This window comes from Danio rerio, chromosome 17 (assembly GCF_049306965.1).
Source record: "Danio rerio strain Tuebingen ecotype United States chromosome 17, GRCz12tu, whole genome shotgun sequence".
Taxonomy (NCBI): Eukaryota; Metazoa; Chordata; class Actinopteri; order Cypriniformes; family Danionidae; genus Danio; species Danio rerio.
Genome location: NC_133192.1, coordinates 57,225,485 through 57,242,500, shown reverse-complemented (window position 1 = coordinate 57,242,500; position 17,016 = coordinate 57,225,485). Strand labels below are relative to the sequence as shown.

At 43.8% G+C, this 17,016-nt stretch overlaps 1 protein-coding gene across 42 annotated transcripts in view; it reads left to right on the top strand.

Moving 5' to 3' along the window:
- The window catches only part of paplna (papilin a, proteoglycan-like sulfated glycoprotein), a 76,054-nt gene that overhangs the window by 42,873 nt on the left and 16,165 nt on the right, over window positions 1–17,016 (top strand). For 24 of the 42 annotated variants that reach the window (XR_012392893.1, XR_012392892.1, XR_012392890.1 and 21 more), the window contains 6 exons: window positions 684–834; window positions 3,154–3,234; window positions 3,681–3,846; window positions 4,010–4,097; window positions 6,455–6,575; window positions 9,655–9,991. Coding sequence is in view for 16 of the 42 variants with exons in the window: in XM_073927650.1 (XP_073783751.1) it covers window positions 684–834; window positions 3,154–3,234; window positions 3,681–3,846; window positions 4,010–4,097; window positions 6,455–6,575; window positions 9,655–9,991 (944 nt within the window). In the remaining 26 variants the exon portion in view is untranslated. Of the gene's footprint in view, window positions 1–683; window positions 835–3,153; window positions 3,235–3,680; window positions 3,847–4,009; window positions 4,098–6,454; window positions 6,576–9,654; window positions 10,323–10,557; window positions 12,324–17,016 lie in introns of those variants that run through there. The other 18 variants (XR_012392904.1, XR_012392911.1, XR_012392907.1 and 15 more) reach the window with 3 other exon arrangements.

Genomic DNA, 17,016 nt, shown 5'->3' with positions numbered 1-17,016 from the left:
CAGCCAATAATGTTTTGTTTTCTCACAGCTCTGCCAGTGAGAGCGGTTGAGCTCAAGCATATCAAATGAGAAGAAAGGGGTGGAGCATGTCAGATGCTAGAGAGCATTTGATTGGTCAGAAGATTTGATGAGAAACTGAAGCATGAGGAGACGTGAAATTGATTGAAATGGACTTTGATTCATTTAGATGGAAGTGACAAACAAGCTTTGGATGCTTTTATCTTCTAAATGCTAATTGTGTCACTGTTTTGGAGCACACTAGATTATAAATATCCTAAAAACTAACAATACAGATATTAACTATTAATATTTTAATTTCATGGGACCTTTAAAATTCCAAATTTACGCTAGATTTTGTATGCCTACAATGCATGTAAACTAGCTTGATGTCAATATGACATCAAATTAACATCTTCAGCTGCAAAAACACGTCAAAAATTGACTATTCATTCTTTCAATTATTAAAACGAGTCATTTTTAACGTCAGTGTTAGACATTCTCACATCAAGCTGCTAAATTAACATCAAATCTATTAGCATAATTGATGTTTCTTTGATATCGTATTGACATCAGGGTGCCCATTGGAAATCCACACCTCATTTACTGACAGGCCTTTGGATATGCATGCACCTTCCTCTTGATTATATTTGACATACCTGCTCATCAACCCTCTTTCTCTCAAGTGCTCTAAAAGCTGTGGCTCGGGGCTGCGGGAACGCCAGGTGATCTGTTCAGACAGACAGAGAAACCTGTACAGGGCGGAGGAGTGCCAGGGCAAACCCAAACCTCCCACCGTAGAGAGCTGCAACGCCCAGCCTTGCTACAGGCCTCAGGGTACAGAAACCTTTTTATGTGCTCCTCCAGTCTTTATTCAGAGTCATTTCAGATTCATGCATGCACATAGTTGCATAACCATCTCACACGCCAGTTCTTGATCCAAGAAGATCCAAAAACTCATAAAGACATTGTAAATTTCATAAAGCAGTCGTATTTCATCATGAGGCTTGGTGTAAACATCACATTTTATTTAATGAACAAATTTAATGTGAGCTTTTATTCACACCTAACACTGAAGATCTTGTCTCTCTAGGCTAGTTTTGTAACAGCAGAAGATGCTCTAGGCTGGTTTTGTAACAACAGACGATGCTCTAGGCTGGTTTTGTAACAGCAGACGATGCTCTAGGCTGGTTTTGTAACAACAGACGATGCTCTAGGCTGGTTTTGTAACAGCAGATGGTGCTCTAGGCTAGTTTTCACACAGCAGATGTTGCTCGGCTAGTTTTTAACAGCAGACGGCACTCTAGGCTAGTTTTGTAACAGCAGATGGGGTTTTAGGCTAGATTTTAACCAACCCGGGCTTATTGTGGAAACGTAGTCCCGCGGATGTTTCTGGAGAACGCAGAATACGTCCCGGCGGGTTCGTACGGCTGCAGTTTAAGTTTTTGCGAATCCGCGAGAGGCCGCTGTTGTGCTCTTTTTCGCATCTCAGACGCCTCTCGCGAGTGCGGTTCGCGCCCGCGCTGTTCTCGCGTGAACCCACCAGAGGCCGCTGTCTGACTGACCGGATGATTGACTGCGCGACCGGCTAATCGGCTGACCCACCCTCCTCCTTCCCTGAACCCAACCAATTTTACCGATCGACCCGCCTGCCCGCTTGCTTCCCTAAACCCGAGCAACAGTTTACAAAAGCCGTCCAAAAAAGAAAAGCCCTGATTTTTTTTTCTACCGCGTTTTCGGATTTCACCGCGTTCTCACCCTGTTATGAAACTCGTTCACTTAATTTTTGGGATTCTGTTTTTGTCTTACCTGATTGCTGGAACCGCTCTTCCCCGGACTCGAAACCGATCGCCGTGGTCGACTCCTCTCTGCATCTCGAGCCTGCCGACGTACACGGTGAGCTGAGTGGACAAACGGGTTGCAGCGGGGAAGCCCTCCACAAGGAGGTAAGCGGTCGGCCGGCCGGCCAGCCGACAAGCGCGATAGGGAACAGCGTCACACCGCCCTGCAGCATTCGCTTGAAAAAAATAAACGCGGCTGTACGTACCTGCCGGGATGTATTCCGCTATCTCCAGAAACGTCCGCGGGACTACGTTTTCAGAATGAGCCTGGGTTGATTTTAACAGCAGACGACGCTCTAGGCTAGTTTTGTAACAGCAGATGGGGCTTTAGGCTAGATTTTAACAGCAGACGGCACTCTAAGCTAGTTTTGTAACAGCAGATGGCGCTCTAGGCTAGTTTAGTACACTGTTATTAACAGTGAACGGAGCTTTAGGCTAGTTTTTAACAGAAGACATTGCGTTAGACTAGTTTTTAATAGAAGATGCGATCTGCGCTAGTTTTGTAACAACAGATGGCAGTTTTTAAATATACACGCAAATGATAATGACGATCATGTAAGTTGGTGTTGGTGTCAAAGAATAATATAAACACAGGTCACTATGAACAGCCAATACTTTATTAATGATTATTTTAGGTTCAAGTGGTATTTATAAGGAATTGGATGCAAGCAGAGAGTGGCTGTTTGTAAAGAATACAGCGGCAACTGCTCTTTTCCTCTTGACTTTATCTTTTCATATACTAGTGGATACAGCCATTGGAACCTTATTGGCTCGAGACACTTTCATTGATTTTTTTAACAGCTCATTTGGCTGCTAGATGTTGCAAACTTGTATTTTTAAATTATATAATTCTTATGTATTGTCATATTCATTCATTCATTCATTTTCTTTTCAGCTTAGTCCCTTTATTAATCAGGGGTCGCCACAGCGGAATGAACCACCAACTTATCCAGCACTTTTTTTACGCAGCGAGTGCCCTTCCAGACGCAGCCCATCTCTGGGAATGTCATAATTACAATCTTATATATTGTCATAATGTTTGTAGAGCAAGTAGTTTGACTGTTTACTGCATTTATTATTCCTAGTCATTTTCCCCCAAGCAAATAAATCAGAAGTTTTAAAACAATCAGAGAAATGTGCTTACTTCTGCATTGCAGAATAAGGTCAACAGAAATCTCTTATATTTGATTAACATTACTTATCTTTATTCATTCGACTTATCAAAGTCTTATGGGGAATGACATGAGGTTGAGCAAATGACAGAATTTGGATTTCTGAGAGTACTGTACATTTAAGTGTATCTCTCTCTGAACAGAGGTGCCCAGCATGCAGGACCCAACAGGACATGACAACACCCTTCATGGCTTTATGCCATACTCTGAGGATCCCTTGCTAGGTTTGTTTCTTAGTCAACCACCCATCCAGCTTTCCATCCATACACGTTGCACAGACTTCACATTCTTGACAATGTTGCTCCAGATTATAATGGTTTGTGGCCATTTAAAGACACTTTTATCCAAGGCAACCTACAAATAAGGATCTAAGGAGCGCTTCAAATCATCAGAGAGTACTGTACTGTGTCTTTCTCCGTCTCTCCAATTACTGTATACATGTAGGACTTTCAGTAGTCTAATAATCCCAAGTAAATTCTGAATTATCTCATGTTTATGGTATATTCATGAGACCTTTCCACAATAAAATGACTACAAAGCAGCATACACTCTTCTACCTTTAATAAAGTAATAAAGAGATGGTATTATCAAGATTTATCTGCAAAATCTTGATCTGTAGGAAATAGTTTAATAATAGGACCTTGTTATGTTTTATTGTCCAACACAACAGAAATCCCTCAGAACAATGCAGCCCACAGTCCTCACGGCACAGCCCTCACTCCTCACTGTAGCCAGACTCAGTATGGCTGCTGTCCTGATGGAAGAACCCCAGCTAGTGGACCACAGCACCAGGGCTGTCCCCAAGACCAAGGCCAACCATCCTGCACATGGAGCAGGTACACGTGGACATGAATCACAAAAACAAAAAATTTGCTGCTTCTAAATAATCTCATTCAATAGTGATATTTGCATACCAATGGAATTTACATATACATATAGTTGCAAAGTGTTGTAGTCATACTGTTTTGGGTTTCAACAAACATGCAAATATTCTCTCAGGTATGGCTGTTGTCATGATGGTGTAACCGTAGCCCAAGGCCAAAACATGGAGGGCTGTCCAGATGCCTGGACACACTGGTCTTCATCAGTGAGTGTTTCTTTTGCAGATATTATTACTTGACAGGACTGAACCAGCATTGCAGCAGCTATGCACCATTTCAACCTTTTTAGTGGGTCCCTAATTAATAAGACTGGGGTGGTTGCGATTGTTAAAAGTAAAGAGCGGATGTGGTGCGGGTGGTTGGCGATTATCTTGAAAGTGAAGAAAAGGGTAGCAATCCTTGAAAGTGAAGAGCAGGCAAGGGGTAATTTGAGGGGTTGGCAATTGCCGTAAGTGAAGAGCGGGGTGGGGGGATTGGCGTTTGATTCGAAAGCGAATAGAGGGGTGGGGACCGTCAAAAATAAAGCGCAGGGAGGGGTCGTTTGAGGGGTTGGTGATTGTCGAAAGTGAACAGCGGGGTTTGGTGCGGGGGGTTGGCGGTCGTCTCAAAGCAAAGAGGGGTGGTGGTAGTCGAAAGTAAAGAGCAGGGAGGGGTAATTTGAGGGGTTGGTGATCTTTGAAAGTGAAGAGTGGGATTTGGTGCGGGGGTTGGCGATCGTCTCGAACGGAAAAGAGGGTTGGCGATCATCAAAGGTGAAGAGCAGTGAGGGGTAGTTTGAGGGGTTGGCGATCGCCGTAAGTAAAGAGCGGGGTGGGGTGCGGGGATTGGCGTTTGTTTCGAAAGCGAATAGAGGGGTGGGGACCGTCAAAAATAAAGCGCAGGGAGGGGTAGTTTGAGGGGTTGGTGATTGTCGAAAGTGAACAGCGGGGTTTGGTGCGGGGGGTTGGCGGTCGTCTCGAAAGCAAAGAGGGGTGGTGGTAGTCGAAAGTGAAGAGCAGGGAGGGGTAGTTTGAGGGGTTGGTGATTGTCGAAAGTGAACAGCGGGGTTTGGTGCGGGGGGTTGGCGGTCGTCTCGAAAGCAAAGAGGGGTGGTGGTAGTCGAAAGTGAAGAGCAGGGAGGGGTAGTTTGAGGGATTGGTGATCGTTGAAAGTGAAGAGTGGGATTTGGTGCGGGGGTTGGCGATCGTCTTGAACGAAAAAGAGGGGTGGCGATCATCAAAGGTGAAGAGCAGGGAGGGGTAGTTTGAGGGGCTGGAGATTGTCGAAAGTGAAGAGCGGTGTGGGGTGCGGGGGTTGGCGATTGTCTTGAAAGTGAAGAGAGGGGTGTTGATAGTCAAAAGTGAAGAGCATGGAGGGGTAATTTGAGGGGTTGGCGATCGCCGTAAGTGAAGAGCGGGGTGGGGTGCGGGGATTGGCGTTTGTTTCGAAAGCGGATAGAGGGGTGGGGACCGTCAAAAATAAAGCGCAGGGAGGGGTAGTTTGAGGGGTAAATGATTGTCGAAAGTAAACAGCGGGGTTTGGTGCGGGGGGTTGGCGGTCGTCTCGAAAGCAAAGAGGGGTGGCGATCGTCAAAAGTGAAAAAGCAGGGAGGGGTAGCTTGAGTGGTTGGTGATTGTCGAAAGTGAACAGCGGGGTTTGGTGCGGGGGGTTGGCGGTCGTCTCGAAAGCAAAGAGGGGTGGTGATAGTCGAAAGTGAAGAGCAGGGAGGGGTAGTTTGAGGGGTTGGTGATCGATGAAAGTGAAAAGAGGGATTTGGTGCGGGGGTTGGCGATCGTCTCGAACGGAAAAAAGGGGTGGCGATCATCAAAGGGGAAGACCAGGGAGGGGTAGTTTGAGGGGCTGGCGATTGTCGAAAGTGAAGAGCGGTGTGGGGTGCGTGGGGTTGGCGATTGTCTTGAAAGCGAAGAGAGGGGTGTTGATAGTCAAAAGTGAAGAGCATGGAGGGGTAGTTCGAGGGATTGGCGATTGTTAAAAGTGAAAAGTGGGTGGGGTGAGGGGGGTTGGTGATCATCTTGAAAGTGAAGAGAAGGGGGGCTTGGTGATCGTTATAAGTGAAGAGCGGGAAGTTGGCGATCGTCGAAAGTGAAATGCAGGAAGCTTTTGTAAAAACTCGCTCATTCAGAGGCAGGAACCGGCGTATGTGCAATAACATTAATCATAAGGTAAACACAAAACAAAGGTTTCCATCTGGAGCTCCTTCACAGGACTCCACACTTGTAAACACTCAGTTTAACAGGCTTGCGGCTCTCTCACCACAGACCCCACTCATTACAGCCACCAAGCTGACCAATCACAGAGCTTGCACTAAGTGTTAGTAAACGATAAGGGCTATGTGACCGCGGGAAGGCTGTGCCGGACCATACGCATGCCCTTGATGCAGAAGTATAAATCAGCCTTTAGGAAGTTTCCTTTTTTTGCCAGAAAAGCAATTCTGGCTTTTTGGAATAAGTGCTAGTTTTTATTTATAAATGCTAAACGTTCTAAAAGATATGCCCTAATGTCACATTCTTTGTCTGTTTTTTTTTTTTTTTCGTATTTTGTTTCTTATATTTTCTCTACAAAGTCAGATACCGTACCATCTGCACCTGTAGACTGTCATTCATCTACATACGGCTGCTGCTATGATGGTGTGACGGCCGCTAGTGGGACTCATGGAGAGGGGTGCTCCAACCCCCCCAGCAACAGTAAGTTCCAGTATAGCTAAAGTGACCATCTGTCTTTACAGTTTTTGTTTTTACAAATGCAATTTGTACTTAGTGATGGTTGTCATTACTTAAATTGGGGTTGTTATTCTAATTTTGCCTAATCTCATATTAGTCTTCCGTTCATATGGAGTAGTTCAGCAATCCTCTTTCTGTCACATCTGTCAGTGACCACCTGAGGGCGCTGTAGTGGATCAGGACTCAGAAGGCCCTACAGCGTCCCAGAAAGACTACAATTCCATACATACCGCGCGTATACACCGGAACACATACACTGACCTGTCATCACATCTGTTCTGTGTTACCGTTGATTATCTGGACTATATATTCAATCATTCCACCGTTGTTTGTTATCGCGTCGTTTGTCTTCCTTGTCTTCCTTGTCCGAGTATCCAGTAAGTCTAGTATTCCGAGTTTGTTATTCTGTTCTTGTTCTTGTATTTTGCCTTAGTCTAGTTCGTGTGTTATTTGTCTCGTCTGTTTTCTAGTTAAGTTTAGTTGTTTGAGTTTGTTATTCCTGAGCCTCGTCTCTGATTTAGTTTCTGGTTTTGTTGTTTATTTGTTACTTTGCACCTTGATATTTTTGAATTTTTGTTCACTGTTTTTGCACTATATTATATTAAAATCTGCACTCGAATCCGCAATCTTTTTGTTCCCGTTCGATATTGTTTTGATCACGCTTAACGTGACACTTTCCTCCAAAAAGACTTTAGCTTTTGAATACTCATAAGAGAAAGACACAGCTTTGCGATTCTCTGTGGAAAATGCAGAGGGCCTGGATGTGTGGATGTGTGGATGTGTAATCCCACCAATCTTGCACCACCCAACCTGCTTTGAGCTGGGATCAGGTTTTCCGATTTAATTCTGTCCCCCTCCCCAACCTCACTCCCATCCGGGTCACGGCACCAATGTAACCCAGCCAGTCCTGCACCGCCAAACTTGCTCTGAGCTGGTATATAACTGGCAACTCTCCACATGGGAGTGGGTTGCTCTAACAAGGAGGCTAAAGACCATGGCCACTAGCATCTGTCACTAGAGCACCTTTTCGGTTCAAAGGAGTGAGGTTTACCTACAAAGCACTTCACTAGTTGGCCTCTGTCCCACCAACAGCTTCTGCTTAGTGATCCACTACAACCAATGATATACAATTAAAACACACTTCTTTGGCCATTCTCCACAAGTCCTGTGCAGTGTTGCAGTAACTACTTATTCTCAGTAAAGTTCATTAATTAAAGGCCATTTTTGTGTTTGTGTGCATTCTCTAACATGTGAATTGGCCATATAAGGAGTTCCACCTTTAATAATGTTTTTTGAAGGCTAAAGGATTTGTATGTCCTATATGCAAATTGTTTTTGTTCTCAGTCTACAATTTGCATGATAATCTACAACTTTAACACTGTAAACTACAGTGAGGGTGATGGAAAATTTGTACAATTGTGAAAACCCCCCTTAAAATTGATATTTGTGAGCACATGGTGTTGATATTTTTGGCAAAATGGGTTTTGTGCCAATAGAGATGAGTTTTACTTGTAGATTGTGACCAGAGGACCGTCTAAAAGGAGCAAGACCATGTAATAATTAAGGCCAAGTCCAAGACCATATTTTGCGACCCAGGCTCATGTGTCCAGGGCTACACTTTTCAGAACCAAGAAATATGTACCTGGGGCTATGTCTGCTTGGAGATTTTGTTTTCACAAATCAACTAGAGGCTGTCGTGTACTTATTTGACAATCCCAAAAACGTTTTTAAGGCATGTATTATCATAAATCCACCAGAGGGCGCTGTGTACACTTCTGTCAATCTCCACATCCTTCTCGCCCTTGTCCACGAGAGAAGCCAGTCAGCTTGTTGTGCATAATTTATCAGCTGGTCAGCAACTAACCCATCTGCCCCTTCTTTAAACCCAACCGATATTGTTTTCAGAAACAAATTAGAAGAGAAAAGCCATTGTGGTCTCGTGCTTTTAAGACCATTTCACACTGCTGTTTTGGGTGTGTTGTTTAACATGGTTTTTGGAACTGTCTTTTGCCGGACTCAAACCCCAGTCCGATATGCCTCCGAAGTGCAAAGGTAGTCTAGGTTACATCAGAAAAGCTGTCCATATGGAGGTAAGCAAACCCAGGCTCATTACAGATATGTACCTCTGTATACATTACTGGGGAGCGCATAATATGTCCCAGGAGGTTTTCGTGAATCCGACAGAGGCCGCTGTGTATGCTTTTTCAGATCTCAAAGATTTCTCGTGAGTGCCATTCGTGACTGCTCTTCTCGCATAAATCCATCAGAGGCCGCTGTCGACTGACTGCCTGACTGACTGACTGACTGACTGACTGACCGACCGAGCGACCGATTGACCGACCGACCGACCGACTGACCAACCAATTACTCTGCCAACCCCCTTCCATAAATCCAACCGATAGTGTTTTCCAAGGCACCGATTGACAGTGTTTTCTAAAAAAAATCCAGAAAAAGAATAGCCCTTGTGGCCGCCTGATTTTTACCACGTTTTCAGATTTTACCACATTCTCACCCTGTTATTTACTTGTTTATTTTATTTTTTGCCTTTTGTTTAACCTGCTTTCTCTGCATCTTAAGTCCGCCGACTTATGCTGTAAGCCCCTGGGCTCACACAGGAGTAAGCGGTCAGCGGGGGTGCAAAAAAAAAACAGAAGCCGTTGGCGGCATCATACCGCCTCGTAGCGTTTGTTTTAAAGACGAAATGCAGCCGTATGTACTTCTGGCTACATAATTTGCGCTCTCCAGAAATGTATATGGGGCTACATATTCACAATGAGCCTATGTTGAAGTAAGCGGTCAGCAGTAGCGCAAAAGAAACAGAAATTGTCAAATGCTTCAGTAGCTTTCATTTTACACACAAAATACAGCCAGATATTTTGTGGTTCTCCAAAATGTTGTCCTGGGAACGTATTCCCAACGAACCTGTGTTGATATTTTATTCCACTTCCATTGTTGTGTCTCAATTACAACACTGTTGTTTAAGAACAATTGCAGACTTCTCCAACTTTCTACAACAGATGCATGTTGTCTCTTGGCCTCTTAGCACAACGTTCTCTGTCCTGTGACCTACCCAATACGGTCGGGCCATGCGATCAGTGGACGTCCCGGTTCTACTTTGACCGTTCCGCCTCACGCTGCTTACACTTCTGGTATGGTGGCTGCCATGGCAACAGCAACAATTTCGCCTCGGAGGAGGAATGCCAGAAGATGTGCCTGAGATCAGAACTAAGGCAGCGGGACCAGGCACATGTTTTGTCTTTGCAGCACGGTAGACGGCGTTTCCCTGCACACGTCCAGCTCAGCTCTAGTGGAGCACACCGTGCACAGCGTGCTCACCAGCCGGCCTCCAATGCCATGCAGCAGAGCAACCCGGCTGCCAGGTAAGATTCTCCAGCTTGCCTAGGATTGCTCTACTCCTCTTCCAGGCCCAAGTTCTCTTCTGCTGCCTGCTCTTCACTCCCTGCAGAAAAGCCAAGAAAGGAGCCTGCCGGCCATGCACAGAGACTTACATAGGCATGTTAGATGCTTATGCTTTTTACATGCACAAAGCTAGTGATCGCTTCACTAACAGAGTTCAGCATATGCACACACAGGATCCAAAATTAATTGCGCAACATCTGCTTATTTGCCAGTTTAAATATCACCCTACTGAAAAATCCAGCTTAAACCAGCCTAGGCTGGTTGGCTGGTTTTAGCTGGTTGACCAGCCTGGTTTTAGAGGGGTTTTGGCCATTTCCAGGCATTTCCATACCCAGCAGGTTTCCAGGTATTTCCAGCCTGGTCTTAGCTGGTCACGCTGGAAAATGACCAGCTAAATCCAGCTAAAACCAGATTGACCTGCCTGGTTTAAGCTGGACATAGCTGGTTTTGGCTGGGCTCCCAGCTTGGCTAGGCTGGTCAAGCTTGTTTTAGCTGGTCGTCTCCCAGCCTGACCAGCTAAGACCAGGCTGGAAATGGCCAAAACCACTCTAAAACTGGCCTGGTCGACCAGCTAAAACCAGCCAACCATCCTAGGCTGGTTTAAGCTGTTTTTTTAGTAGGGCGTAAATATTTCCTGCTGACCATGAAGGTCTGATTCGATTATTGTTAGGATTATTTCTGAACTTTTGTCCTAATAACACAAGTAATACTGGCCTCTCAGTACAACTGCAGCACTCAAAAAGATACTTGAAGACACATCCTCATATTTTAGTTTTGGATGTGAGGACTATTTGGGGTTATTTGGAGCATTCTCAATAAATGCATGGTGGTAAAATCTCATTAGCTATATTTCCATTCAAGGTAAAGTTATGTGGAATATCGCATAAAACATTTGTGAATAAGGCAGCGTTTCCATCCAATGAGTCAAAGTGAACAAAATCTTCACTTCCTGATAAACTAGTGCCAAATTTCAGACAGAAAATTGTAGTTTAGCGCGGTAGGAGTGGCCACTGTGGGCCTTTTTGCTTCTGATATAAATTACTTGCACCTCAGAAGACGAAATGTAATGAACGCGCTGTGATTTTTAGAGGCATGAGATGCTCCTTGGGGGTGCAGACAGATACTCAAGACAGTTCTGGAAGGGAATATTATTCATTTATTCACTTTCTTCTCTGCTTAGTCCCTTTATTCATCAGGGGTCGCCACGGTGGAATGAACCGCCAACTAATCCAGCATATGTTTTACGCAGTGGATGCCCTTCCAGACGCAACCTATCACTGGGAAACATCCAAACACACTCATTCACACACATACGCTAGTCAATTTAGCTTACCCAATTCACCTGTACTGCATGTCTTTGGACTGTGGGGGAAACCGGAGTACCCGGAGGAAACCCACAGGAACACGGGAAGACTTTACACAGAAATGCCAGTTGATCCAGCCGGGGCTGGGAATAATAATATTATAATAATAATAATAATACTGAACCACTGTCATGATGGACTGGTGGCTGAGGGATTTTGGAAATGAGCAAACCAAAATTTCTGATATTTTACAATGTGCTGGAAACGCTGCAACGTCCATTGATGAGTTCCATCTCGTACATTATTATCATGTTAAAACAAAATCACATGACTGTTTTGATGCACATGCAGGAATTTATTCAGTAAATGTGTTTCCATTAAAGTTTACGTGCAATATTTTCATAGTTTTGTGCATTTTCAAAATGTATGAAATGAAGTCTTCCAAATTGCACATGAAAACAGGTGAATGGAAATATAGCTATAGTCTGTATGTCTTCGATTGGAGTTTGACTACATTTAATTGGTGTGTCAAACTATGATTCTTAAAGTTTTACATAAATAAGGTGTAATATTGTTTAGGTTTTTTAAAAGTTACTGACCAGCCAGCATCAGAGTTAATTTTGGACCCTGTGCAAACTCACACACACACACATAAAACACACTTGTCGGGCAGTTCTGTTGTATTGTGATGTCATTTGATGATTTAGGACTTGCCTCACGCTTCTTAATCATACTAATCTACTGCATCAACAAACCCTCACACACTCCCTGTATTTTAGTCCACTCCCCTCACTGATGTGTGTTGGACATTGCTGTGCTTTGGGCCTGGATTATTTCCCCCGACGCAGACTGTTAATCTAATTTTTCTGTTGCTTTTGGTGTTTTTTTGTTGTTGTTAGTTTTAATTTACCACTCCATCCCATCTCACACCAAGATCTGTATGTGCTACATGATTTCACTAATAAAATCTGCTGTGGGGTCCTAATCATTCCCTTTGTGCTTCTCCCAAGTTCTTACAACACAGCTATAGGATTATACAAGTGTGTTGTAGATATGTAGATATGTAGATCGTGCAGATTCGCACTCTATAACATCAGAAAGATCCGACCCTTCTTATCTGAACATGCAGCTCAACTCCTTGTTCAAGCTCTTGTTCTCTCCAAACTGGATTATTGCAACTCTCTACTGGCTGGGCTTCCAGCTAGCTCTATCAAGCCTCTTCAACTGCTCCAGAACACAGCAGCACGAGTGGTCTTCAATGAACCTAAATGAGCACATGTCACTCCGCTGCTAGTCCGTTTGCACTGGCTGCCAGTTGCTGCTCGCAACAAATTCAAAGCTCTGATGTTTGCCTACAAAGTGACTTCTGGCCTTGCTCCTTCTTATCTGCTCACACTCCTGCAGATCTATGTGCCCTCCAGAAACTTGCGTTCTGTGAATGAACATCGCCTCGTGGTTCCATCCCAAAGAGGGAAAAAATCACTTTCGCGAACGCTCACGCTCAATCTGCCCAGTTGGTGGAATGAACTCCCTAACTGCATCAGAACAGCAGAGTCACTCGCTGTCTTCAAGAAACGACTAAAAACTCAACTATTTAGTCTCCACTTCAATTCCTAATCTGCAATTGCCTCTCTGAATATCACACTAACTGTAACAAACAAAAAAAAAACTACTACTAATACTTCCCTTCTTAGACTTTACAGACCTGAAACTTGCCTATAGTACTTATTCATTGTTGCTCTTAGTTGTGTAAATTGCTTCCTTGTCCTCATTTGTAAGTCGCTTTGGATAAAAGCGTCTGCTAAATGACTAAATGTAAATGTAAATGTAGGACACAATGTTGTAGAAAGGGACTATATGCTCCTATATAAAATAGTTTTTGTTCTTTACTTATTAGTTAAAGGATGTTCAAAATAGCTTCGCAGCACTATTCTGTCAGCAAACATCCCGGATCTGCCTACCAGAGGTTGTTTGATGGGTCTTTACCTTTGAATTTCAAGATTTTTGGCTAAAATCGAGTCACAACAATTAATTTTGGTAATTTGCTTGTTGGGTATACTAGTTCCAGTCTGATTGTTGTGATTTTTGTTATTGGTTATTGGTCAACATCATTGTTTTTTCTGTAATAAGGTTTCAATCAACCAATAAGATTTTAACTTTAGGGTTGACAGTGGGGCCTGAACAACATAGACATCAACTAATACATGTTCCCGGGACAACAATGTGAAAGCAATTTAATTGATTTCCTCATCTAAGGAAATCTTATGATTAGTGACCCCCGAAATTTAATTATGAAATTAATTTGTCGCCCTCATACTGTTTCGAGACCTTTGTTCATCTTCAAAACACAAATGATATATTCCTTCAGCTTTTCTGGGGGAATTTCGAGGCGTTCCCAGGCCAGACGAGAGATAGTACCTTCAGTGTGTCCTGGGTCTTCCCCGAGGTATACTCCTGTTGGGACATGCTTGGAACACCTCATTAGGTAGGCGTCCAGGAGGCTTCCTGAAACAGATGCCTGAGCCACCTCAGCTGATTTCTCACGGTGTGGAGGAGCAGCGGCTCTACTTTGAGTTCCTCCCGGGTGTCAGAGCTCCTCACCCTTATCCACAAGAGTGTGCTCTGCCACCTTGTGAAGGAAACTCATTTCAGGCGCTTGTATCCAAGATCTTGCCCTTTCGGTCATGACCTAAACCTCATGACCATAGGTAAGAGTAGGAACGTAGATTGACCAGTAAATCGAGAGCTTTTCCTTTCGGCTCAGCTCCTTCTTTAACACAACAGACCAGTACATCAACCGTTCGGCCGCTGCACCAATCTGTCTGTTAATCTCATGTTTCATCCTTCCCTCACTCGTGAACAAAACACCAAGATACTTTAGCTATTCCACCTGGGGTAAAGACTTTCCTCTAACCTGGAGATGGCAAGCCAACTTTTGTCAGTGGAGCACCATGGCTTAGACTTGGAGGTGCTGATTCTCATCCCAGCCGCATCACACTCGGCAACAAACCGCCCCAGTGCATGCTGGAAGTCCAACAGAACAACATCATCTGAGAATAACAGAGAAGAAATCATGTGGTCCCCGAAACAAACCCCCTTCGGCCCAATGATGCGTTCACACCAGACGCGGAACGCACGTAAAGCACGAGTGATTCACATGTTAAGTCAATGCAAACGCATAAATAGACATCCTGCGGCACGGTACGTGCGAATGGTGCGATACGCACAAATAGCGCGGTGCAAATTGAGTCAACATCCTTGGTCGAATATCTGAACTTCAGCGGACATTCGCGCCGAGTTAACCAATCAGGAGCTTGCTCTTGTGGGGGCGTGATTGTGGCGGATTTGATGAGCGAATGAAGCGGGGATTGACGCGCAAATGAAAAGAGTAAACTCAAATGATCACGTGACTATATTTATGCGCGAATAACGCGATTTGTCTGCGCATTCCGCGTCTGGTGTGAACAAAGCATTAGGCTGGGCTTAGAAATTCTGTCCATAAAAAATTCTGAACAGAATTGGTGGCAAAGGACAACCCTGCAGGAGTCTTATTGCCGATAATGCGAACCAAACTCCTGCTCTGTTCATACAGGGTTCAGACAGCCCTTAACAGAGCACCTCTGACCCCATATTCCCAGAGCACCCCTGAGAGAACGCCATGAGGGACACGGTCAACTGCTTTCTCCAAGTCCATGCAACACATGTGCCGTGTAAATCACGCAACAGTCTGCTTTGTGTTCTGATTGGCCTGTTGAGCACTGGGGTTTTACAGTTGTGGAGTTTACATAAGAACAAGGAAACAGAGGTGTCTGACACTCACAGTATGGTCATTTCCATTTACTGAACTCTTTTTATTCAAGGTATACCCAGATTTTTCTTTGTAGGGCACCTTTAATTTGTGTTCAGAAGACGAACATGAGGAACATGAGGTTGAGTAATTAATAACACAAGTTTTGGGTAAACTAACAATTTAGTAATAACACCAGGTACTAAATAACGAAACGACGATGAAATTAATGTCTTCCATGGCAAAAGTCCATTATTCTTGTTTGTGTTTTTAAAGGGCAGTTATATGATGTTGATGAAGGTGTCATGGTGTAATCTGTCCCCGTTATAAAAAAGTAAATCTTTTGTTTCTTACCTTCTATTAGGAGAAAAAACGCTGAATCGTTCAATACACTTGAACATTTCTTTACTATTTAAAAAAACTAAAACTACATTTTTATGAGTATATTTTCATGCCTAGTATATTGCTAGTTTTACAAGCTGACCTGAGAGATGGCAATGGTGTAGCGATGACTGATTTAAGGCGAAGACGAGAGTCCCCTGGTTCCCTTGACAGAAACCTCCCCACTTGATTATGTATTATTGCAGATAACAAGTTCTGTGTCCCAATGTATGTACTTGTATTGATAAAGCCTAAATACTAAAAAGCTTAACTTCTTAACAAACTACACCACATTGCACGGCTTCAAAGAAATTATCGCTTGGTTTTCAATAATGAATTCAAAACTCCTACAAATGCGTATTTAAATATCACGATTGTCTAAGGTCTGCGTGATTAGATTGCTTGTGTTTTTACGCTGTTAACATTCCTGAAGAAAACATGTTTGGAATCATTTTGCGCCTGTGTTGTTAATAGAGTGCATGCGCATGATCATCGTAGCCTCTGCTTGCTTGCGACCTTAGCTACACTGCTTTATGCTTTGTGTTTGGACTTTATGAAAATGAGCTGCTTATTCTCTGCCCTTTACTTAATGCATTGTTACTTAATCATGTACAAAACTTTAAGTTTCCAGTCAGTTCTTTTATGGGGTTGTGTTGTGCTAATTTGCTTTGTTTTTTAGTTGTAGTATTATTTAGACCAGGGATAGGCAAACTTCGTCTTGGAGGTACGGTGTCCTGCAAAGTTTAGTTCCCACCCTGATCAAACACACCTGCCTGTAGCTTTCTGGTGATCTTGAAGACACTGATTAGTATGCTCGGGTATGTTTTATTATTGTTTAATCTAACAGCAGTTCGTAACTTTCGATTTAGTGGCTAATTTGTATGAATTCGTACGATCTAATTGGTTGTCATGTTCACCAGCGATCTATCCACCAGAGGTCGCCGGTAAACACTCACACTCAAACAAACTACAAATCCGCCAGTTCATGGACTACAACTTCATACATGCACTCCGTTCACACACATGTTCTAGATTCTGACTGATTACACTCGCACAGCTGAAGCTGCTCAAGGACCGATTTATGGACTATAAGCACTGCTCAAACACAAACACTGTCTTCTGTAACCATGGGGATGACACTGACAACAGGGGTGAGGATCCACATGCAGGTTTATTAGAATGGTCAGGGAAGCGGTGGTCAATACAGGAGCAAACGGATATATGAGGGCAATCCAGAATCGTAGTCGATAGGCAGGCAGATGGTCAGAGACAGGCAGCAAACAGGATTAAAAACGAAGCAAAGGTTCAAAAACACGGCAAAGGCAGACCAGTTGTAGTGTCACTTAACAGCTAGACTCAGCCACAGTGTTTGTGTTTGAGCAGTGCTTATAGTCCATGAATCCGTCCTTGAGCAGCTTCAGCTGTGCGAGTGTAATCAGTCAGAATCTAGAACGTGTGTGAACGGAGTGCATGTATGAAGTTGTAGTCCATGAACTGGCGGATTTGTAGTTTG